The 23,727-nt window shown below is 39.3% G+C and overlaps 2 protein-coding genes and 2 pseudogenes across 2 annotated transcripts; all 4 read left to right on the top strand.

Moving 5' to 3' along the window:
- The first annotated feature begins 516 nt into the window (after window positions 1-516).
- On the top strand, window positions 517-10,834 carry LOC141821165 (NF-X1-type zinc finger protein NFXL2). The gene is given in 14 exon segments (XM_074708548.1): window positions 517-1,641; window positions 1,643-1,678; window positions 2,685-2,798; window positions 2,870-2,925; window positions 3,604-3,670; window positions 5,320-5,412; window positions 5,534-5,619; window positions 5,720-5,882; window positions 5,973-6,203; window positions 6,360-6,550; window positions 8,430-8,511; window positions 9,385-9,591; window positions 10,279-10,368; window positions 10,468-10,834. Coding segments are annotated over 14 exon segments (2,709 nt in total). The 3' UTR covers window positions 10,636-10,834.
- Window positions 10,835-11,724: 890 nt separating this feature from the next.
- LOC141821279 (PRA1 family protein B2-like) lies at window positions 11,725-12,677 on the top strand. Its single transcript, XM_074708688.1, has one exon. It carries the CDS (start codon window positions 11,773-11,775, stop codon window positions 12,427-12,429), a length of 657 nt encoding a protein of 218 aa, XP_074564789.1. The 5' UTR covers window positions 11,725-11,772; the 3' UTR covers window positions 12,430-12,677.
- A 4,098-nt stretch (window positions 12,678-16,775) lies between these two features.
- LOC141821499 (TOM1-like protein 6) lies at window positions 16,776-19,438 on the top strand (annotated as a pseudogene).
- Window positions 19,439-20,472: 1,034 nt separating this feature from the next.
- Window positions 20,473-23,334, top strand: LOC141819386 (disease resistance protein RPS2-like; annotated as a pseudogene).
- The last annotated feature ends 393 nt before the right edge of the window (window positions 23,335-23,727 follow it).

Raw genomic sequence — 23,727 nt, 5'->3', positions numbered from 1 at the left:
TTCAAATTCTCAGAACCAACCTGATTTACCAGAATCAAGGTAAGAGCACAACCTTCGTCCCCGGATAGACTCAAGTTTATGATTGTTAAAAGTTCCAATTCCATATCTGTTGCAGGAAGCATACAGCCAGACAATCTGCAATCATCATTTGAATGAGAACACATGCAGCAAAGAATTGCAAATTGATTTTGGTCTGAATGATCATATTCACATCTTTGTTATGACTGTTCTGGTGAAGAAGAAGATTTAATTGCCATTTATTCTGCTGTTTATTTTTATTAATTTGATTGCTCTTGGTTATGTTCAGCCTGGAAAACACCCTAAAATTAGTGAGAAATATTCTATAATTAGTGAGAAATATTATAAATAATTCAGGGTGTTTTTTGGAACTTAGAAAATTACTGACCAGTGGGCATTAATGAAAATTGAGTTTGTTCAGGGGCTTTTGCCCAAAATGTTGGATGAATATTTATATATCTCTGGAGAGTGATCGCGGACTTGCGTTTCCAGACCTTCATGGCTTACGCCGCCGCCGCCGGCGATCGCAGACGTCTCCCTCCGCCCATCTCGAGTCCCACATCCGATGTGGTTCTTTCCGAATCTGACGCCAGCAGCAGCGATGGAGGAGGCGATGGTGGTGCTGCCCGCCGCACCGCTCTCGAGGATTCTATCTTCTCCGCCTACCTCCAGATATCCGGTCGGGATTCTCCGGATCTTACCAAGATCCGAACTTTCCTCGCCTCCGCCGCCGGGCGCGGTCCCCTCGTCTCGTGCCTCATCTGCCTGGAGCGCATCCGCCCGGTTGATCCTGTCTGGTCGTGTGCCTCCGGTTGTTACGCCCTTTTCCACCTTGTTTGTATTCAAAGCTGGGCTCAGCAGTGTTCCCACCGGCCGCCCTCCGTCACCTCCCCCGCTGCCGCCGCCGCTGCGACCTCCGATTGGCATTGCCCCAAATGCCGCCTTTCCTACCCCAAAACCCTAATTCCTAGATCTTATATTTGCTTTTGTGGCAAGGTTGACGACCCGCCTGCAGATCCGTGGATCTTACCGCATTCTTGCGGTGAGGTCTGTGATCGCCCCCTCCGCGGTGAGTGCGGTCATCGTTGTCTCCTCCTGTGCCACCCAGGTCCCTGTCCACCCTGCCCTAAACTCGTCAACTCGCGCTGCTTCTGTGGGTCTCGTGATGACGTGCGTCGTTGCACCCAAAAGCTCTTTTCTTGCAACCAGACCTGCTCCAAATCATTGCCTTGCCGGAGACACCAATGCACAGAAAGATGTCACGAGGGACCTTGTCCGCCATGCCGGGTGAGGGGTGTTTATAGCTGTGCCTGCGGAAAATCTAAAGAGGAAAGGGAATGCTCGGAGAGGGAATTCAAGTGTGACAGACCATGCACTGGGATGCTTCAATGTGGCAAGCACTCCTGTGATCGAGGTTGCCACTCTGGTCCTTGTGGGGATTGTCCACTTCAGGGAAGAAGGACATGCCCATGCGGAAAGAAGGAACACAAAGGTGTCGTCTCCTGTGACGCAGATGTTCCTACTTGTGGTTCCACATGCGATAAAATGCTGAGCTGCAAGATTCATCGGTGCCCTGAGAGGTGCCACCGGGGGCCGTGCGTTGAGACTTGTAGAATTGTTATCACTGAAGTCCTGTATATGTGGGGGATTGAAGAAAGAGGTTAGTTTATGGAGCTGTTTTTTTTTTTTTTGCATTCCTTTATAAACGTTCTATAGCTGAATTGGAATTGCAGTAGTCAAAGCTTGGAGCTCAATGTTTCTGTTTATAGTAGAAACAATCTAGCAAATTTGAACGTACCTATTGCTAAATGATAGGGTATCTTAGAAGAGTTTTAGAAGGCTAGACTCAAAGGCCTGCCTAATCCAAACAGATAAGACCAGTTCATTCATATACTAATTGAATACTTAGTATACAATAAATTGTGTAGAAAACTGCACAAATTATAAACTATTTCAATCAATCAAGTTGATCTAATTTTAATGAGTGATATAATTTTACACTAGGGAGTTGAATAGTCTCACACATAGTTTGACTAACACAGCTTGCTCAATTATTTTGGTCTTGTAAGTCACCTTTCACTAAGGGCCTAATACAGATTTGTGAAGTCAAATAAAAAACTCTAATTATTACTTGACCTAAACCATCCTTGAATAATGAGAGACCTTGTGATGTTTTTTCCTTCAAAAAATGATCCATTCTTGTGACTGTGAAACACTTCTATGGACAAATTCTGCTAACTCTTTGGTAACAATTACTAGTCTATTCAAAAAACCTGGAATCAAAGCCTTGTTAAAATGGCTAATGGTTTACAATTCCAAGTACCTAGACTTGCTAAAAAATAATGGCAAGTGGTGCATCCAAATTAAGGTTTTGTTTGGATCTCCTAAACTATGAGAGGTGGTGGAGAAAGGCTATGAGAAACATAATGATGAAGCTATTCCTACAGCGAGCAAATGGGATCCATTGAAGGGTGCGAGAAAGAAAGGAAAGAAGAATTAATAGGAAAATGCACTAAAGGCTGAAGAACCTTTAGTGCATATGTTTGTGATTATTTATTACTATGGCTGAAGAACCTTGGTAGATTATTCTTCTAAGAGTTTATTCTTTTGCAAAGAGTCTAAAGGAAATTTGTGAACCCATTTATATATCATACCTAAAATTATAGGTTCCTTGCTATCAAGATTTGGTGTGCGAGAGAAAGTGTCAGCAGGTGAGGGATTGTGGACGTCATACATGTAAGCGCCGTTGCTGTGATGGGGACTGCCCACCTTGCCCAGAGGTCTGTGAAATACAATTTAAGCTTTCTCCTTTACTATAGTATGGACAACTACTTGTTAAACAAAACTTCAGTTCTGTGGCAGGAAGCTTAGATGCAACAACCATAAATGTCCATCACCATGTCACAGGTATTCTGTTTAGCATTGACGTGATTTATGGGGCTTGTTTCTTTTTTTGGCCCTTTTATAATCTATCTAAATGTTATGCAAAATGGAAGCAGTAAAATACATGATAACCTCCATAGTTAAGAGGCTGTATGCTTTTCTAAACTTATCTATTCAATCTTATTACATTTGTTCTACATATAGTCAACGAGTTAAAATTAGTATTTACTTTCATGATAGTCCAAGATTAGTAGTTTCCCAACTGTAGAGTACATTTCCTTACTGATGAAAATTAGTATATACTTACATGTAGTCCTAGATAGTAGATTCCCAACTGTAAAGTACATTCCTTACTGATGATGCTCATCATACACCAACGTTTATTGCTATGTGCTACCATTCCGTCTGTGTATTAAAACAATTATTCATCTATAAAGATTTTGTTTTTGTTTGTGTTCTCAAAAGAGTTCTGTATTCCATGTTGCAATGTACTTTTTTCAGGATCACTGACTCCTTGATCCCGTGTGGGATCTATGAGGTAGAGATCTAGATACTATCTCGCTTGACAATGATTTTTGGCGGTTTGACACTATGCAATATATCCTAATTTCTCTCCGAACAATTGTAGATATTTGTACAAGTCTTTTCTGTTATTTCTGCTTAAATATTTTGTATCTAATCCTGATCTGCATATTCTCCTAGGGGTGTTTGTGCTCCTTGTCCCTTAATGGTGCCAATTTCATGTTCATGTGGAGAGACTCGGTTTGAGGTGAAGTTGATTTGAACAGTGTACCTTAAATCTAATCTCACATGTTTGTTTTCAAAGATTTTTCTTCATGTAATTGAAAAGACGAGAACCTGAGCAACTACGTGTTGGTGTTAAGAAAGTAGTTGAAATATGGATTCAGTTGCTGATAGTTGTGATCAAAACTTAGATAAAAGCATTGTATGTATCTGTTATTATTCTGAACTTCATAATCTTAATTGGTTAAAGTTTCCTTTTTTTCTGGTGCAAACTTGTGAGAGAAAAAGTGAAGAAAAAAAGAAACTAAAGAGGGGAAGTGGATAATCCAATTACCAATAAATTAAAAAATTGAAAATGCATGAAAGTGAACTTCAACACTTACTAAGTTTGGGAAATTTAGTTACCCATGAAAGCCTTCTTTAGGAGATAAAGTAGAGATGTAATCTCCAAGTATATATAACTACTTATCCCAGAAGCTTAAGCTATCATGAATGAACCAGTCTTTTCTTCCAAGTATAACCTCCACTTAGTTCTTTCATTGAACAGATTAAAATGCTTGCCTCAAACACTTTAACATGGCCACTATGTTTTCCTTTTTCTTGCTGAAACCCATATTCGCTAAACCCACCAAGAATAATTGACTAGGAATTGTGTCATAAACCAATAAAAATTAGTATTTGTAACTTTCTATCAGTTTATGAGATGCAAAATATTTCATTGTCTAGTTGGAACTATGATAGATGAAAAACACAGTCAAAATGAGCAGATAAAGCTCTGAGAATGTTCCTTTTCAAAAGTGACACTAATTTTCTTATGCTAAAAGACATCATTTGGGAAATTATTTTTTAAAGGGTAACTTATCACGATGTAGTAGATGTTTACATATTTTTAAAACAGTAGATATACAATAGTATAATATTGAAAAAAAATATAAAACAGTAAGTGATATAAGAAGGAATATATTAAAATGATAAAAAATATATAAAGCTATAGTTGTATTGCAAGTCAAAAAAGTAGTATGAAATATGATCCATGTTTTTCAGTTATGCTTGGTCCACATCTACAGAAATAATGCATAATTTTGAAATTAAAAATTTGTGAAAATCATTTGCAAAAAAATAAGTATACAAAATTTATAAAAAAAACAAATTGAAATATATGGATATTATTAAATTTTCAAATGTTCATAGTCAGGACAATCTCAAGTTTAGCCCAGATAGCTTTTTGTTTTGCTTCATCAGGCATTGAATACTTATATTTTGATGACTAAAAAAAGAAAAATCTGGTCTTTTCATATGCACAACAAAAACACTAAACATGTGCTACTTTCTTTGAAAGTTCAATATTTTTACACAATATGAATAGAGCCCAATTTGTCCATGTATTATGACAAATGATTGTAAATATTGTGCATTTCCTCTAAATCTATGAATATCTCTCTATTCAGCTATAGCAATTATCAACAAATTAAAAAGATAAACAGAGACTAAACTTTTTCTGTCTCAACATAGGTAATACTGTGTGCTATCATTCTGATTGTATGACAAAGTTACTTCAGATTGTTTGCTGGAATGATTGAATGTTTGTAATACCCAAAGAGTGTAACCATACCAACAATTTTTGTGTACCTTTTTTCCTTTATGCGCTTATATTTCTACAATTTAACTGTTCAGGTACCTTGTGGTACAGAAAAGAGCCAAAAACCACCAAAATGTTCTAGACCATGTACAATATCTCGTCTTTGCAGACACAAGTTTGCGTGTCGGGTAAAGTGGTTTTCCTGAATTGATTTGGTTCACTCACGGCATACATGATGATTCTGTGAGCATCATATTACAATCCAAACTTATATAGAATTCATGTTATTGAAGTTCCAAATTTTGCCAGCCCCACAAGTGCCACTATGGAGCTTGCCCACCATGTCGATTGACATGTGGTGATGAACTTCCATGTGGGCATAAATGTAAAGAAAGGTGTGTTTAAATTTAGAAGTTCTTACTTTGAAAATTCTTACTATCTCGAATAATCTCTGCTAGTTGTATCTTGCTGACTTTGTTAATCTATTTTCTGTAGATGTCACGGACCAATTCCTCCTCCAAATCCAGAATTCAATTTGAAACCAACAAAAAAACAATTAAATAAGCATCTTGAATGCATGCCTGGATCGCCCTGTTCTCCTTGCAAGGAAGTGGTATGGGTTCCATGCTTTGGCCAACATATTGGAGAAGAACGTTCAGTATGTTGCTTTCTCTATGTTAGATTATTTTTCATACTTCCCAATTACATTGTTGATTTTGTTTATAATTTGGTCCCATTTTTGTCCTAGATGCTTTGTCACAGTAAGAAGCAGTTTCCATGTTCAAATTCCTGTGGAAATCTTCTTCGTTGTAGCAACCATTACTGCACCAAGATTTGTCATATACTTTATAATCAGGCATTAATCTTGGAAAGGCATGGAAACAATGACTCTGGTAACCAAGAACAAAATCTGTGGATACCAAATGATGTGATTAAGCAGGGGGAGCCATGCGAAGAGTGCTTTCTTCCTTGCCAAAAGGTTGAACCATATATTTTTTCCACTTACCATCCTTCCAATTCCTACTCCAGTACATTGTCAAATTGGAATGCTAGTTATTTTCCTACTTTACCCATTTAAATTGGAAAAATTTTGTTAGTAAATGTGAATTTGGTGCTTTTGTATATCACCCTTCAGGTTAGAGAACCATTGTGTCCACATCCTTGCCCTCTACCATGCCATTCCAGTGAATGCCCTCCATGCAAGGTCCTTATTAAACGTTCCTGTTACTGTGGTTCCTTGGTGCATGCTTTTGAGTGCATATACTATAACAGCTTGAGTGATGATGAACAACAGCAAGTACGCTCTTGTGGTGGCCCATGTCACAGGTAAGCTAGATGAAATTACCTTTCAGATTTTGTATTTTGTCTCAAATTTTCGCCCTGTGATCGCATACTAGCTTATTTACTTTGGTAGGATCTAGAGTGTTAGTTCTATCATCAAATTCAATTCTCAGTGATTTTTGGCTCTCTACCAGTCATGATCAGAAAATCTATATCAAAATTCATGCGTTTTAATGTAGTTTGCCATTATAGTTTGAATACATGCTCAGCCAGCCTTATGCAACTTCCTCTTTGCAAACCTTTTGATTTTTCATGCAGCATCATATCCTTTATCAGCTTTGTAAATAGCATAAGATTGTTAGCTGGGCCATGCAACAAGGCTATTAATTGGTGGAGCGGTTGTGCAAGAAGGTGCATGGTTTGATTGCGCAATTAACAAGCATATGCAGCTCTACAGTGGGGGCAAGGCTGTGGAAGTTGGCTACTAGGCACTGTACTGCGAGCGCTTCCGGATTTATCTGGTGGGGAAACTAGGGGGAGGGCCACTCACCTCCGGGAATAGTTGGGTTTGTAGGTCTAGATACTTGGATTAATTAAAAAAAGATTGTTGATTGAAACTGAAAGATAGTAGCGCCAATGTTATACTCTTTAAGCTTGTTTGTTTGGTTGCCCTTTTTTATGTTGTCTGAAAACTTTCTTATTTTATTCTATTGTTTTCAAACATATGGGGAATAAGTTTATTTGATTTATGGTGTCGGTTTTCCATGCATGAACTAAAATATGCTATTCTCTTTTTCATGTTTATGCTCTTGTAGTTGAATGTAAATTTAGGAATCACTTAGTGGCCAAATTGCTAGCCAATATGCTTCCAAAATCTCCAAATTTTGTGTTAATTTGCTCACAGATATCACAGTTAGTCCACGACAAGGTTAATGATGGTTGAACCTTACTTTCTAAGATTGTCATGTATGAAAACTCCTCTGACATTGCTCGATGACTCCTGTGCAGAAACTGTTTTATTTACTATTATATAGATGTGAAAGTAGTTGGTGCATAGGTTGTTTTACTTCAGGAAAATTTTCATATTGATCACTCACATATCTAGGGTGTTATGACTTGAGGGACACATGACTGAAAATATTCCTGTCTTGTATAGAAGGCCAGAACAGACCCTCAGTGTCAAAGTGAAGGTTATTTTCAGTAATTAAGTTTGTTGGTTTAAGATCTACGACGACATATTATATAGTATAGATTAGACACAATTGAAGTGTAATATCTTGGAGTGAAATGGACTTGAGAATCTGGAAATATGTAGAGGCACAATATTGCCATGTGAGATAATGCTGATTGTTTATGACAAGTGAGAATTAATCCCAGTGTGATAGAGGAGTTGAGTGCTTGCAGTTTATTTGTTGAAGACCTTTGATGACATCTTCAGAAACAAGGTTATTGTACTTGTAGTTTATTGGATTAAAAATTATGAAGACAGACTCTTGAATGCAGTTAAGAGAATCTGTACTCATTATTGAACACTTTAGAATTGGCATAATTCACGTATTTGTGGCTCAATAAACAAACCATATTCTCTTTTTGATGAATATTGGATCTGATTATGTTGCATTTTGGATGGCAATACGTACGTACAAATTTCTATGATTGTGTAGTTCACACCTAAATGATGATAGACAGATATTTGTTTTTTGGGATAAGCCCTCAGCTGGATTTAATTATCATCTGATTTATGTTAGTTGGGATAGCCTCAGCTGGATTTGATGGTTACACGGTCAATCACTACTTGTTTATTTTTCTTTGCTAATCATGGTAATGAGACAATAAAAATGAGGGCATTTCAGTTGTCATGAAAATATAGTAAGAAGAGGTCATTGCCTTGTAAACTGATTGACTTTCTTTTTTATTCCCACAGAAACTTATCAAACTGTCCTCACTTATGTTCAGAAAAATGCCATCCTGGTGAATGCCCATCAGTCGATGACTGCACTAAAAAGGTAAAGATGATGAAATGTTTACATTTTAAGGTGTTTGATCTGTTTGATGTTCTATATTTTCGTACTGATGATTTCTATATCAAATAACCAACACAGTCTGCAATTTAATCGGGATTAGGTGGTGCTGCTTTAACTTTGAAAACCTTGATTGCCTAGCTAGCAAATACTAAATACATGTCAACACTATACTTTGGATCCTAACTTGATTGCATCTCACTTCGCCCGACAAATAGTCTATTCATATACAATAATGCATGTGTAGTGGGAATAGTTTACTTTTGTACTAGAAACAATGGTATCTCAAATTATAGCTCTGGATGTAAAATATATCTGATAGTTATGAGGCAAGATATGTATTTTGATTATACTCATCCTCTATGGCTACACTTTTACTAGATATGTCTTTTTCATTCCGTCGAAATTTGATTTTACGCCACACATTTTATGACCTCCTTTACTCCATATGATAATGATCCTGTGGCACTTCCATTTTTACCTGTTGTAAATTTCAACTTGTGTTGGAAATGTTCTTTATTCCTCTTTCTCCTTTCGACTCGTATGTATGAATTAAATTTACGTGGTTGTCTAAATTTCATGTGATTCTTAAACTTAAATATCAAGGACAAACACACAGATAAAAAATTATACTTAACCTTTCTCCATTTTACAATTTATTAACACAAAACTAGCAAATGGATAGCATGTTATAGGAAACATAAGTACTTCCATTTCATCTTATAAGTATCGTACGATCATACATTATGTTCCTCCGGCATTAACAATGCTGGGAAATTTTGTGGGAAGCTGTTACCTTTCAGCATTTTTCTTGGTATTTGTCAGATACACATTGTATGCTGATTTTCCTAATTCTAGGTGAATGCTCGTTGTGCATGTAACACTCTCAAGAAAGAGTGGCTATGTCGAGATGTCCAAAAAGCCTACTTGAATGCTGGTCGTGATCCAAAAGACATCTCAAAAAAACACTTTGGTGTTGGTGTTCTTCCATGCGGCACAATATGCGCAAACAAAATTAAAGGTGTCGAATCTGACCTGCAGCTCCGAAAAACTAGTGAGATCAAGGTACAACTTAGTAATTGCCATACTATTTTGTTTGTGATGCTCTAAATATGGGTAAAAAAAAATAGTATCATTTAACCCATATCGCTAATGAATAGTCATATATATATATATAGAGAGAGAGAGAGGCAGAGCCATCAAAGATGGCAGGGTTATTGTGATCAGTAGTTAGACATGAGATGAAAAAAAATGATTCAATCAAGACCAAGCGAGAAAACAGCAATTTCTTTACTGAGACTCGGGCTATACTTTAGGTTTCTTTTTGTTCCTATTTCTCAAAGAAGCAAAACTGAAAGCAAAACCAGAATACTAGAAACAACAATCAAAATGAGGAAACAATCTACACCTGAGTGGTTCGCTTGCTATTCCAAGGTTGTCAGTATTTTCTTCACTCAAGATTTAGGTTCTATGCCAAGTGATATACCCTGAAAACATTGTAGCAGTTACTCAAGAGATAGGTCACAAATTGATGCAAATCGAAATTTGTAGCTTCCTATCACATTGTTGCAAAATGTTATGTCATATATGTTAGAGCAAAAATGAAGCTCAACGAGTCACTAAAAAAATACGATCCATCTATGGAGGATGTTTGTCAAATGCTTACTTTTGTTTTCATCTATAATCTTTCTATTGAAGCATTTACTATCCAACAATTGATCCTTCAAGGCCTTACTATGTTCTTTCAATCAGAGGGATCCATTGGTCGAGGAACCAAATGTCCCAAAGCGCAAGAGAAGACGCGAACGGGTTCAAGAAGTCAGACATGTTTCAAAATTCCAGGTTAGTTTTCATTACCCCATTGCAACTGATACCATTTTCACAAATATAGAATAAGAAAAAATTGCATTCAGTATTTCTTCTTTTCTCTTCTTGTTGCAGATTCTTAAGGCAACGATACAGAGAGGTTTCATCATTGTTCTGATTGTCGTCATGATCATCGCAAGCGCATATTACGGGCGCAAGGGTATTCTGTGGCTCTCCGATTGGATGAACGAAGTGGATGAACAAAGATTGCGTAGAAGAGGTACTAATCCAAGATTCTACTAGAGGAAACAAAGAAAACTTTTCCTATACCGAAGCAATTGCTTGAGAAATCGCATCCTTGATTTTGTTTTGCTCCTGCCAAAATATTATGTGAGTAAACATCATTTTGTGATTCATCTTGTTTGTGCTATGACACTAGGATTTATCATCACTGCTAAATTTTGACTAGTCTATTTGGTCTAAATAAATTAAGCTCATGTTATCAGGAAGATGAACACATGAAGAAGTTTATGTTTTCAACTAGTCGATGCATCTTTAAACAACAGTTAATTAGATCTTAATTTTCAATCTAATTCAATTCAAGACTGATTGTGAATTAGATGGGCTAATCTCATATGTAGTTTGGATTATAATTTAAATTGATTAAGATAAAATTTTTAAATCTGAATTGTAATTTAGACGGATCAAATTTACTAATTCATTATTTTTTTTTTTAATTTTAAAATTTAAAATAAATAAATAATTTTGTTTAACTTGGGAGTCAATTCAAATTCACCGTGGATTAATCTACATGAGTTGCTAATCTAGGCTGAGATGGATTAATCTGACAAATTCCATCTAAATTGTTGATTATAATGATGACGGCACATCTCTCGAATTTATTCTTCTTGGATCTATAAATTCTTTTTTTGTCACTCGGATAATGATGTCGTATTTATAGTAGGACATCCAGGTTGTCAGCTTGGTTGCTGTGTGTACTTTCTCCGATTTACCCTGGTGGTCGATGAGAAATTTCTATGGGATCGGATCTGATCACTAATTGAAATTTATCATTTTTTTATCTATAAATTCTATAATTACCATACCGTGGAGGGGCAATCGGAGATTTTATTTATTTATTTACTTTTTTTTTGGAAAAAGAAAAAAATAATAAATCACTGATTATTACTTATTAAATTAAATTAAATTAATTAAGAACTTCATGCAAGCATGTTAATTTGGCTCCAAATAATCCGGAATTTTGTTTCTTAATTTGTATATATATATATATATATTTTTAAAATCACAAATGAATTTGCTGCTGTTTATTAAACCGACGGCCAATTAATATAATCCATCAGATCACCACTCTCTCTCTCTCTCTCTCGAGAATCGAAGCCGTCTCTGCGTTCTGTTTTCTTGGTCGCCCCAAATTCGCCGATGGCTTCCGCCGCGCCGCCCATCCTTCCCGTCACCACACCCGCAGGCGGCGGAGCGACCATCGGATCCTCCTCCGCACCTCCGATCTCCACCTCCGCCCTCCGCCTCTTCCTCTCCCGGCTCTCCGACGCGACCCGTCGCTCCCTCGCGCACCGCCGCCCCTGGTCGGAGCTCCTCGATCGCTCCGCCTTCGCCCGCCCGGACACCGTATCCGAGGCCACCTCCCGCCTGCGCAAGAACCTCGGGTATTTCCGCGTCAACTACCTCGCTCTCCTGGCCGCCACCCTTGCCATCTCTCTTCTTTCCCACCCCTTCTCCCTCTTCTTCCTCCTCGCTCTCCTAGCCGCCTGGGCCTTCCTCTATCTCTTCCGCCCAGCTGACGCCGCCCCGCTCGTCCTTTTCCGTCGCCCTTTCTCCGACCGGGAGATCCTTGCTTGCCTCGTCCTCGTCACTCTGCTCGTTGTCTTCCTAACCTCCGTCGGATCCCTCATCGTCTCTACTCTCTTGGTTGGCGCCGCCCTCGTCTGTGTCCACGGCGCTTTCCGCGTTCCGGAAGATCTCTTCCTCGATGATCAGGATCCGACTGGCCCAGCTGGCGGCTTCTTGTCCTTTCTAGGCGGTGCTGCTGCGTCGTCGGGCACGGGCGTCCGCATCTAATCTGGATCTGAGGCTGCTGATCTTGATTTATTGCGCTGGATCTGCTCGATCGAAGCTCTGATTTGCGGCCAAGTAGCAATTAGGTATTCTTGGATCTAGGGCTTCTTATGATCCCTAATCTTGATATACAGATTCGTAATGTATGATCCTAATATTGTTATTCTCTTGAATGTGCTGTATCTGCTGAACAACGATGTTGATCTTTATCCTTTTTCTTTATGATATGACTATGATTGAAGTTTCCTTTACCTTAATGCTTTATTCAAAGTATAGCTCAAGGATTATGCTCGGTAGAGGTCAGACTTGATCTTAGTTTTCTATAATCCTTGTCTTGCGGTTCCTCTGATCCTTGAGTTTCACTGGAGTTTGAAATTAAAATATTTTGCTCATCCCATAGACTGTTTCTAAAATATGTTGTCTTCTTAATAGATATGGCCTTGTTCATGTTCTTAACGATAATGTGATATTTACTGTATTGAGTTAGATTTACAATGCTCAAAGTTTGAATGTGTATAAGTTGGTACAGTTTTTCTTCTGGATATGTCAAGAATTATAAATGTTGCTTTGTCGATTGTCTTTCCTGTTGACTGACCTACCCATTCACTAGTATAATTGAAGTTGCATTAGATTTTCGTAGGTGATGGTGGTTAGAGCAGTTGTGATGATCAACAAGATGTGTTAGTCAATTTATGGGTGTTTTTCTCCCTTTGATGGTATGTATGATTCTATGGATGAAGTATGAACCAAACAAACCCACTGTATAAATCTATATGAGACTATCTCTATCAATCACATATCGTCTGGATTAGTAGATAGTGATGCATCATTTTTGTTTCTATTGTTTTGTATCCTTTTTGTTTCTATCAATCATCATTTTTGTTTCTATTGTTTCTATTGAATTTGGAGGGTGGGAAATGCTGTTCTTTTTCTTGTTTGGTTTAAAGACTTAGTTCTTAGTCGAACAGTTTGCTTCCTGATTCCAGAGGTTTGGGAGGCTGATTATGATAGATTGGGAGGCTGATTATGATAGACTTTGATGGTGGAGGCAGGGAGGGAGGGAAATGCTATTCTTTTTCTTGTTTGGTTTAAAGACTTTGTTCTTAGTCAAACAGGTTGCTTCCTGATTCCAGAGGTTTGGGAGGTTGATTATGATAGATTGGGCTTGTGCAATATTACAAACATTGACTGAAAATATTTATTCTGTCTCAGGTTTTCCTCTTATCTTACAATCTTTCTTGTTAAACAGTTTGTTTTTGATTTATCCTTAGGTATGCCCTTTTCTGGGAAAGGCAAGGGAAAAAAGGGGCAGATGTTGGAGAAAAAACAAGAGTTATTATGATTTTTACATATATCTAAGTGTCTATTTTTACATTCTTGTTTATCTAATTTCTTGTGAATAGGATTCTTAGCAAGAGTGTTTTACTTTTGGTCTTAGCAATCTGATTGAGCCCAATCTGTAGGTTATGGCATCATAATGGAAGTGGAAGGCATTGCACTATGGGCCTATGGCCCCTCGGTACGTGGCAAATGAAGAGGAAGTAGGAAATTGAAGGTCAATAGGATAATTCAATTTACTTCATTGGATTCCATCCGATCTAAGAGACCGCATTTAAGATCCATGCATCTGACCATGAAGGTTGTGTGAGTGTTTGTACATGACCAGGCCCTCTCTGTAGGATTTACCTAAGACACCCTCTCTTTCTCCCCTAGGAACAAATTCATAAGCATTTAGTAATTATGGGGCAAAATGTTTAAAAGGATGTCCATTTTTATTATATTATTTTATTTTTTGCAATTGTCTTTAAAGGAGTTTGTATGTTTTATAATATCTATCAAATATATGTCTCATTCTACTTCTATATATTTATATTATTTTTTGAATTGTCTTTATTTTGTAGTGTTATTATATAGTATCTATCAAGATTATATATGATTGCTATGTAATTGGGTAACAATTGTGAGTCTGTACTGTTACATAATTGTAGGTAGTTGCTACAATATATTATTAATTGGTATTGATCAGAAATATAATCTATGTATGTTGTAGTGATTATTATTTGTAATTGGTATAATATGATGTCCGTTCCAACATGTGTGTTGATTAATGTTAACTAATGTGTTAATATAATATTGATTAGTGTTGCTATAATATATATTTATTAGTATTGATTAGAGTTGAAATGTTATGAATTATAATTATTGTAATATGATTTTTTATATATTGATTAGAGTTTAAGCTCCTATTTTATAATATTTATGAATCCATAAATGCTATAATAACATAAAAAAATAAAGATAATTTGGAAAAGTAAAGTATATATTGGTGGGATAGAATATTTTTTTTGATAATAACTCAAAAAGGGACATTATTCCCATAAAAAGGGGCTGCTTTTTTGAATTTTTTTGTCTAAAATTATGACCTACTTGTATGAGAGACCACCTCATGGATGGTTACCTTAACTAGCTTACTTAATTAGTGTAGACTTTCCTTCAGTAATTTTGTTCCATCGTAACCAATTCTTCTATAAAAGGTAGAATTTGTCACCCTAACGGCCTCACATAGTCGGCCCATAACCATCTGTAAGGAGATAAATCGAAAAATTACAGTTGAAAAAATTATATTGGGTAAACTTTTTATAGTGACCGGCTCCATCGTCGAAATGACTTCATATCAAAAAATCTCCTAAATGATTTTTTAGAAATATGGTATCACTATGTTGATAAGAATCTAATACTAAAATAGCACGTCAGTCAATAGTTACATGTTGCTAAGAGGACTCGAACTGAGAATTTCAGATAACACATGTTTTCATGCTTACCATTTCGGATAAGACACTTCGACTCGTCGTAACCTATTCAATTATACTTCGGGAGCAACTAGCATTAAATTACTGGAGCAATGAGCACATTACCTTTAAAATATATTATTATTATTATTATTATTATTATTATTATTATATTAATTTGGCATATATACTTTTTTTTTCCCATCAAAGACAAATTCAGTACAGAAAAGGAAACAACTGAGGAAACCAAATTTTACTACTTTAATTGCACCCCAGTTCTTTTCATCTAAACAGTAGCTAGATTTCAGAAAAGCTAAGTTGTAGGAGGAGGATAAGGAGGACCACTTTAGGTTGTATTTATTCATATTCAAATGCTAGACTCCAAATCTTTGTTCCTCACCTAGTTTCTCCACGTGTCCGTCAGTGTCACTTCCAGTTCATACTTAGGACCATTTTAATCAATTCCCCCTATTCTCTCTCTCTCTCACAGTACCCGATCGCTGGGAGGGGGAGGATTGGGTGGGTGGTCCTGCTTATAATTAATTCTCCATGTGAGACTCACTGATTTGCTCATGTAGTTTTCAGATCATCAAAACAGAATATTTATTTATTTATTCATTCATTCGTTCATCATCTTTTCTTTTCTGAATCATTGCATTGACTGTGAGATAGCTACTGGTTTTCACTTCAACCGCAGCTGGTTTTCACTTTTTGCTCCACTCACTCACTCACTCACTACCCATCCTCCGCTAGCTTGCCCACTTGCTTGCTAGCCCACTTTATTGTGTGTGGAGCCTCTTCATCTTCTCTTCTCTACCACCCTCTGCTACTAGTTATACTACTTGTCCAAGCAGCTATCTATCTATCTCAGAGGCAAGGAGATGGGTCGTTCATGGTGGAGAAGCAGGGTACGTGCATTCCTCGACCGTGTCGTAGACCGGCCGGCCGGCTGGGTTTTTCATGTGCCCAGCTTCTCCACCCTGCACAGCCAAATCTATATATCTCTTCCACGTACATTGCTCCAGCCACAAGGCTTGAAGTTGCTATGCCTACGCTACTACTGAGCCTCCTCCATTTCCAGGTAAGTAGATGCATTATTTTGTACTTAAAATTCAGTTTCTGAGAGCTACATATCTAGATTTGTTCCTTTAATTTTCGGAGAGAGGAAAGGAAGGAACTGATAGAGATCTATCGAACGAGAAGGAATTAACGTGCATGGCATGGCGTAATTCCATGCAAAACCATGAGACGACGCTAGCTGAAAACTCGCAGCGATTTTTATTATTTTTTCTCGTCTTTAATTTTTACAAAATAAAAATTAACGCGAATAATTAAATATAAATAATAAATAATATTTCCAAAGTTCGAACTTTATGGAAATACGGTTACAGATAACTGTAAACTGCATTCTAAATATAGATATTTTTTGGTTAAGAAGACGATTTCTAATTTCGCCATCAATTGCGGATCGACCGGGGTAATTTTTCTGTTAGGGTTTGTCGTTGTTCGGATTCTTAATCGGGGCGTGGGGGAGGAGTCGAGGAGGCGGCGCGCGAAGAGATGTCGTTGTCGTTGTCACTGTCGTCGTCGTCGGTGGCGACGACGACGACGGCGGCCGTCGGGGTGGATAAGGCGACGAGCGACCTCCTGATGGGCCCGGACTGGACGTTGAACATCGAAATCTGCGACTCCATCAATTGCAATCGCTGGTGAGTCGATCTCTCTCGATCTCGTTTCGGTTTGAATGTTGAGCATTTTTGAGCTAGGGATTTGATGAAGTCGCGCGATTTGATCTCTCGCTTTCGGCATGTGCGAGATTGTCTTCTGTTGCTTCATCGTCTTTTAATTAATCGTGCCCATTTTCTTGAAAATGTTCATTGTGAATGATCAGGCAAGCGAAAGATGTGGTGAAAGCCGTGAAGAAACGTCTACAGCACAAGAATCCAAAAGTTCAGTTTTTGGCTTTAACGGTGCGTGCAATCAATATATGATCCTTTCTGTTTACAGCTTTTGGAGACGATGATTTGTCACAGGTTAAAATCAATGATCCTTTCTGTTTACAGCTTTTGGAGACGATGATTAAGAATTGCGGTGACTATCTACATTTCCAAGTTGTTGAACGTGAAATTCTACAGGAAATGCTCAAAATTGTGAGGAAGAAGGTCAGCACATTGTTGTTTCCCTTAATATCTTATTGGGTAGTAATTGTGTTCATGTCATCACTTGCTAGGAAGTTTTACATGGAAGATATATAGATTGCAAATTCAAACGCTTACATATTTCTACAGGCTGATATGCAAGTGAGGGACAAAGTTTTGGAATTGATTGATTCTTGGCAAGAAGCATTCGGCGGTTCCGGAGGAAAGTATCCTCAATTTTATTGGGCATACACTGAGTATGTTACTTTGCTTTCTAAGAGTATGTTACTCTTATTTAATGACTGTCTAATTTAGAGTATATGTCAACAAGTTTCTTTTGGTTATCATTACAAATAGCTGATTGATCTTTGATTGTTTTCTTGTGTGAGACAACCACCCTTTTAATTATAATTCACACAACACATTTGCAGAGATCTGGAGTCATATTCCCAAAACGATCGCCGGATGCTACTCTTACATTGACCCCTTCTGAAAATGCTGCAACACCTTCAGTCAGGTATCCTCAGATAACTTATGGGACGACAAATGGTTCTGGGTCAAGTCTAGACGAAGCAATGATGTCTGAAATAGCAACCTTAAGGTAGTTATCGTTAATGCACTCTGTAGTTACATCTTCTTCTATTCTTGTTCAAATTAGCAATTGCAAAATTGTGAATCAGTTTGGCAGACCTTTCTGGCATGAAGACTGTGACCAATCTGTTGAGCGAGATGCTGAAGGCAGTGGATCTGAATGATCGTAATGTATGTTTCTTGATCAATATTGTTATCACCTTGTAGTTAATTCTCCGATTTCCTCTTGTTAGGCTGTAGAAGATGAAGTGATCGAAGACCTTGTGCACCAGTGCCACGCCAACCAAAAGAAGCTAGTCGAATCGATCCATTCGATCAGGTACACTCCGATTAGTCCCCAATCTCCGAATAACAATTCTGAGACTAAAGCTGATACCTTGTAACAGTGACGCTGATGATGTGCTTCTAGCTCAAGCCCTTGAATTGAATGATAACCTGCAGAACTTATTTGCAAAGCATGATGCATTAGCTTCTGGCTTTGTATCTGAATCGACGCCAAGTTCATCGCCCATGGTTGCACCTCAACATGCCACAACAAGGCAATACAACAATGACGAAGAAGATGATGACGACGACGATGATGATTTTGCTCAGTTAGCTCGCAGGTCTTGCCAACAAACAATTTGTTCCCCATTACTCGTAGACTCTAAAGATGGCTAAGACCTGATTCTGTATGCAGGACATCCAAAATGAAACCAGAGGGAGGAGCATCATACACGTTGGGAAGCAATTCCTTGGCATTGCCTGATCCTCCGCCCCCGATCAAAACTTGCAGTAAAGACCAAGACATGGCGGACCTTTTCAGTCTCACCTTATTGCCCTCCCACACTTCACTGCCGGAATTCGATACGACGAAATCGAACCTCCAACATCTGTTCAGCCGACTGATCCTGACCCTTTTTATGCTCCTGAAAATAGTTATGTCGCCTCATGGGCTAGAAAACACGCCCCTCCTACATGCCCACCAGAATCACACCTTGAACCGGAGGTGTTCGATAACTCGTCACCCTCTTATCCACCTCCACCATGGGCTACTTCTTCTTCTCCCGACAATGTCAATGCCAACAATCCCTTCGCGTACAATCCCTTCCTGTCAACTAGTTATCAAAGCCTGCCATCCGGAGTCGGCGCTGCTGCTGCCGGTTACACTTCGCTCCATGATTCCCGACTGGTGCAACACTTCCATGGAGATGGCTCGAGGGTACACAACGCACCGGCAACAGGACGACCGATGGATCATCGACCTTATGTTTACACAAACAGGTTGTTTAGTGAATTGCTAAGCAAGAGAAATTCCAGTCCAGGTCTCGGCAACAACACAGGTAGCTCGGCTTCCGAAACGCCTCGCTCGCCCAGGCACTCTCAGAATGAAAGACAATAAGTTTCACAAGTCATGAGTTCATTGGCATGTTCATTCTACTATTTCTGTGTTTTTATTTGTTGATTTGTTGCAGCGGTAATGATGCTGTTGGTGCAAATAAAGGACTGATGGAGTTGAAATTTTTTGTGTGTTTGTAGACGAAGAATTGCTAGCGTTCAAGCACATCTTCCAGTTTTCAGCAGGTAGTTTTCCTTTGAGTTTTAGGAAGAAAATAGAAAGTCTGATTTAATCAAAGCAGTTTGAAGAAAGGTGTCGGTTAATGATCAAAAAGTAAGGGAAAATGTTGTAAACCATACCACACGATCCATAATAATAGGTGTTGAAGTTTGAGATGATCAAGGTAGAATCTAGTTTTTAAGATCTCAAAGAAACTCCTTCAGATTATATAAATCCATATAGCATCCAATAAGCTATATATCTTTAGCTTGAGAACCAAATTCTGTCAAATTTACAGAAAAACAGAAGAAGAAGAAGAAGAAGAAGTGTTGCAGGATCTGAACTAGAACAGTAGGCAAACAGATCTGGAACCCTAAAATCAAGCAGGGAAGGATTCTTTCACAACATTGCGATGCAAGTATGGGTGCGTTAATGCTTCGATAATTAGATATCCTACGACCTCGCAGTTTTCCCTAAAATATATTCAGTAGAGAAAATGTACGAAAACTAAATTGAAACAAAATCGTTTGCTTTTCTCATCACAAGGATGTAAAGGGAAGAAATCAGCATTAAGTTCTCACCTTTTTGAAGCGCAAAGAGATCGCAACAGAGATTAAGCACGAGCCGATCAGGATCCCAAACTAGACGACTTCAAAATCGATTAAAGAGAAGGAGACGCTGTGATCGCAAGTCGTCCTCCGTTGACGGTGAGAAACCATCGAAGAAGATCGCCGTGGTAGTGGAGCGGGGGTAATGACCTGCTGAAACAGGCGGAGACAAACAAGGAGAGTGGAGCCATCCCTCCCAATCCAAATCTGCACCCGGATCCACGCCGAAGCCGAGAGCGACGTAACCAGTCGCTGACACGAAGGCGAGCACCGAGCAGAGAGACAGAGAGAGAAAAGAATGCCAACCCACAAACACAGATGGAGATGTGCGTCGTCGCGTCCCCATCGTTCCAGTTGGCCTGCCCCACCACCCACCGCCATCCCTGAGCCAATACCAGCTCAGCATGTCGGCTCCAATAATTGCTAGGGCATCTGTTGACCACTGGCTCATCATCCCCAATCCTAATTCGCTTCTCCATTACTGAACTGAAGCTTCAGAAATCTCCCCCTTGTAAGCATTCGTTGTAAGTTTCGCCTCGATCGCCATGAATCTCTCCATAGACTTCGGTCAATTCCTCAACAGGATATGGGATGCAGCTTCGATCTACCTCGCCAAGCCTCGATCTCGCGTCGAAGACTTGGGCAGAGCCGCGGACCGATTGAAGGCCAAACTGAAAGACGTCGACGGGGCCATCGATGAGGCTAAGCGCAACGGGCAAACCGCCACCGAAGAAGCTCTACAGTGGAAGCTCGAGGCTGAGGAGTTTGTATCTACGAAGGTCGCCGCCATCCGACAGGACTACGGGGCGAGGCGGTGCTGGGGAGGCTGGTCGTGGAATTGCGTCTCCATCAACCGGAGGGTCACCAAGGAGCTGAAGGAGGTGCAGGAGTTGATTAGCCGAGGGGATGGTATTAGGGTTTCCGCGCCCCAGCCGCCGCCGGCTGCCGTGGAGCTTCCCATTTCAAATGATGTGGTCGGGATGCAATCGTATCCGACCGAGATTGTGAACCAGATTAGGGATGAAAATGCCAGGGTTATAGGCATCTACGGCATGGGGGGCATAGGAAAGACGACGCTTTTGAAGCTCATCAACAACCATGAAGAGATCTCCAAGCTTGAGTTTGAGCATGTCGTCTGGATTGTGGCCTCCAAAGGATGCAAATTACAAAAGCTCCAGACAGACCTGGCTAAGAAGGTAGGACTGAATAATCTTGAAAATGATGAAAGTGAAGATGCTTGTGCTACTAAACTCTTCAACTTCCTCAAGGGAAAGAATTGCTTATTGTTGCTTGATGACATTTGGGAATCCTATGATCTTGTCAAGTTGGGGATGGAACAAGCACCTGTTGAGCATGGCATGGAGCAAAAGCGCAAGGTGGTAGTTTTCACGACGCGGAGCGAGCAAGTATGCACTGCAATGAGGGCTAATGTGAAGAAAAAAGTGGAAGGCTTGACATCTGATCAAGCATGGGAACTCTTTCTGAAATATGCAGGTGAAGATGTAATCAACTCAGAGCCAGGAATTAATCGACTAGCAAAAGAAATTGCTAAAGAGTGTGCTGGAGTGCCCCTTGCTCTCATCACTGTCGCCAGAGCTGTGTCCGCAAAGAGATCATGGGAAGCTTGGAATGATGCCCTCACGCAGCTAAATCAATCACAAATGCCAGAAGTCACGGGTATGAAAGAACGAGATCCTATGTTTGCTGCCTTTAGACTTAGTTATGACAGTCTGGAAGATGACAACATGAGAGCCCGCCTGTTGTGCTGCTCTTTGTGGCCTGAAGATTTCCCAATTGACAAAGTTGAACTCATACAGTGTTGGATGGGCCTTGGCTTAATTAATGAGTGTGACTCGATCAATAAAGTATTCCACCGAGGGCACTCCTATATAGAGACTCTTACATTTGCATGCTTGTTAGAGTTTGCTGATGAGGAACGTACAGAGATCAAGATGCATGATGTGATTCGAGACATGGCTCTATGGATGGCCTCGAATTGTGGATCCAATCAACACAGGTGGATTGTTAAAGCAGGAGTTGGATTGAGTCAGTTGGAACTAGAGGATGAACAACTGCAAGTGGTAGAGCGAGCATCATTCATGCATAATGATTTAAGTTCTTTGCCAAGGCAGACTCCCACTTTTCCCAAACTTTCCATGCTCATGCTCCAACAGAACCGTAACCTAGTTGTAATTCCTGGGTCAGTTTTCCAGTCTTTGCCTGTTTTGACATTCTTGGATCTATCGCGTACAAAAATCACAGAGCTTCCGAAGGAAATCAACATGTTATCTGAGCTCCAACATCTAAATTTGAACTTCACCTGGATCGAAGCGCTGCCAGCAGAGTTGAGTAGCCTTGCCAAACTCAAGTACTTGCTTCTGGAAGGAACTGAGCATCTTGTTAATGTACCCCAGGGAACAATATCCAACTTACCTTTGCTCAAATTGTTGGATTTATACAGGAGCAGGTACGCTAACTTGGATGAGCTAGAGGGATTTAAAGGACGCCGGAAATTCATTGGAATTACCTTGGACTCAATGGCAACCCTTGATCGGTTGGGCTCTCTACCACAATTATCTATATGGAAACTCCAACTACAAGAGATGAGAGACTTGGCTTATCCAAGCCAACTATTCAAGAGCATCATGAATAGCCACAACATAAAGCAGGGCCTCGAACGACTAGAGATTGAATGTCATTACAGGTGGTCAATTAACAGTTGCTCGGAGCAATGAGGATCGTGAAGAGGGCCTTGAATGTTTGAGGTATATGTCGCTCATAGCTGTCAAAGATTTGCAGGAAATCACTTGGAAAGAAGTCCAGCCTCAAACAATATTTCCTAATCTTCATGAACTGATCATTGTTGGATGCAAAATGTTGAGAAACATCACCTTGGCTCTTATGCTACCAAGCCTCAGTGTCTTGAGAGTATCAGATTGTGATGAGATGGAAGAATTGATAAGTTGTGTTGGGAGTTCCGTCAACTCTACCATGGGCCTAAGCTTACTGTATTTGAAAAGATTGCCTAAATTGAATTGCATCTCACAACAGCCACTAACCTTCCCCTTCTTGGAGCGGATGGATGTAAGGTCATGCCTGGAATTCAAAAAGCTGCCATTTGGGGCTGAAATGTGTCAAAATAGATTGAAAGGTATATATGGTGAAATGGAATGGTGGGAAAATATCCAGTGGGAGGATGTCAATGACAAGAATTCTCTCTTCCCTTATTTCAAGCCTTATTGATGTTTTTTGGTAAGTAATTTTTATGAACAAAAGCATGCAAATCTTTCGTTTTTCCATATATACACTTTAGTAAGAAACAACAGTTTGTGAAAGTTACCATCTCTATGTATGAACAGCGCGCAGGATCTTGGAATCTCTATGTGTGAAGAAGGCTGCTCAGGTCCATAAATTAATAGGATCTAATTTTTAAGTTAAATTTTATATTTTTAATTTTTAAATTTTGAATTAATTCTTAGTTTTTTTTAATTGTTGCCCTAATTTTTGGGCTCACAGCAAAACCGCCGTTGGCACGCTTTCCGTCGACGTGAACGAGATCGTCGCACCGGAGCCGGACTTCCTCCACCTTGATTGATCCGCCAATGGACAACGGCATGGAGTGGAGCAGAGGCGACGTC

This window comes from Curcuma longa, chromosome 2, assembly GCF_044706935.1.
Source record: "Curcuma longa cultivar G26 ecotype Majalengka, Jawa Barat chromosome 2, ITB_CL_G26_1.1, whole genome shotgun sequence".
Classification (NCBI taxonomy): domain Eukaryota; kingdom Viridiplantae; phylum Streptophyta; class Magnoliopsida; order Zingiberales; family Zingiberaceae; genus Curcuma; species Curcuma longa.
The sequence above is the reverse complement of the archived record's forward strand: the minus strand, read 5'-3'. Positions and strand labels throughout refer to the sequence as shown.

Excerpts from the sequence above, each read along its gene's own strand:
- LOC141821279 (XM_074708688.1), top strand. The coding sequence starts at position 11,773 with ATGGCTTCCGCCGCGCCGCCCATCCTTCCCGTCACCACACCCGCAGGC.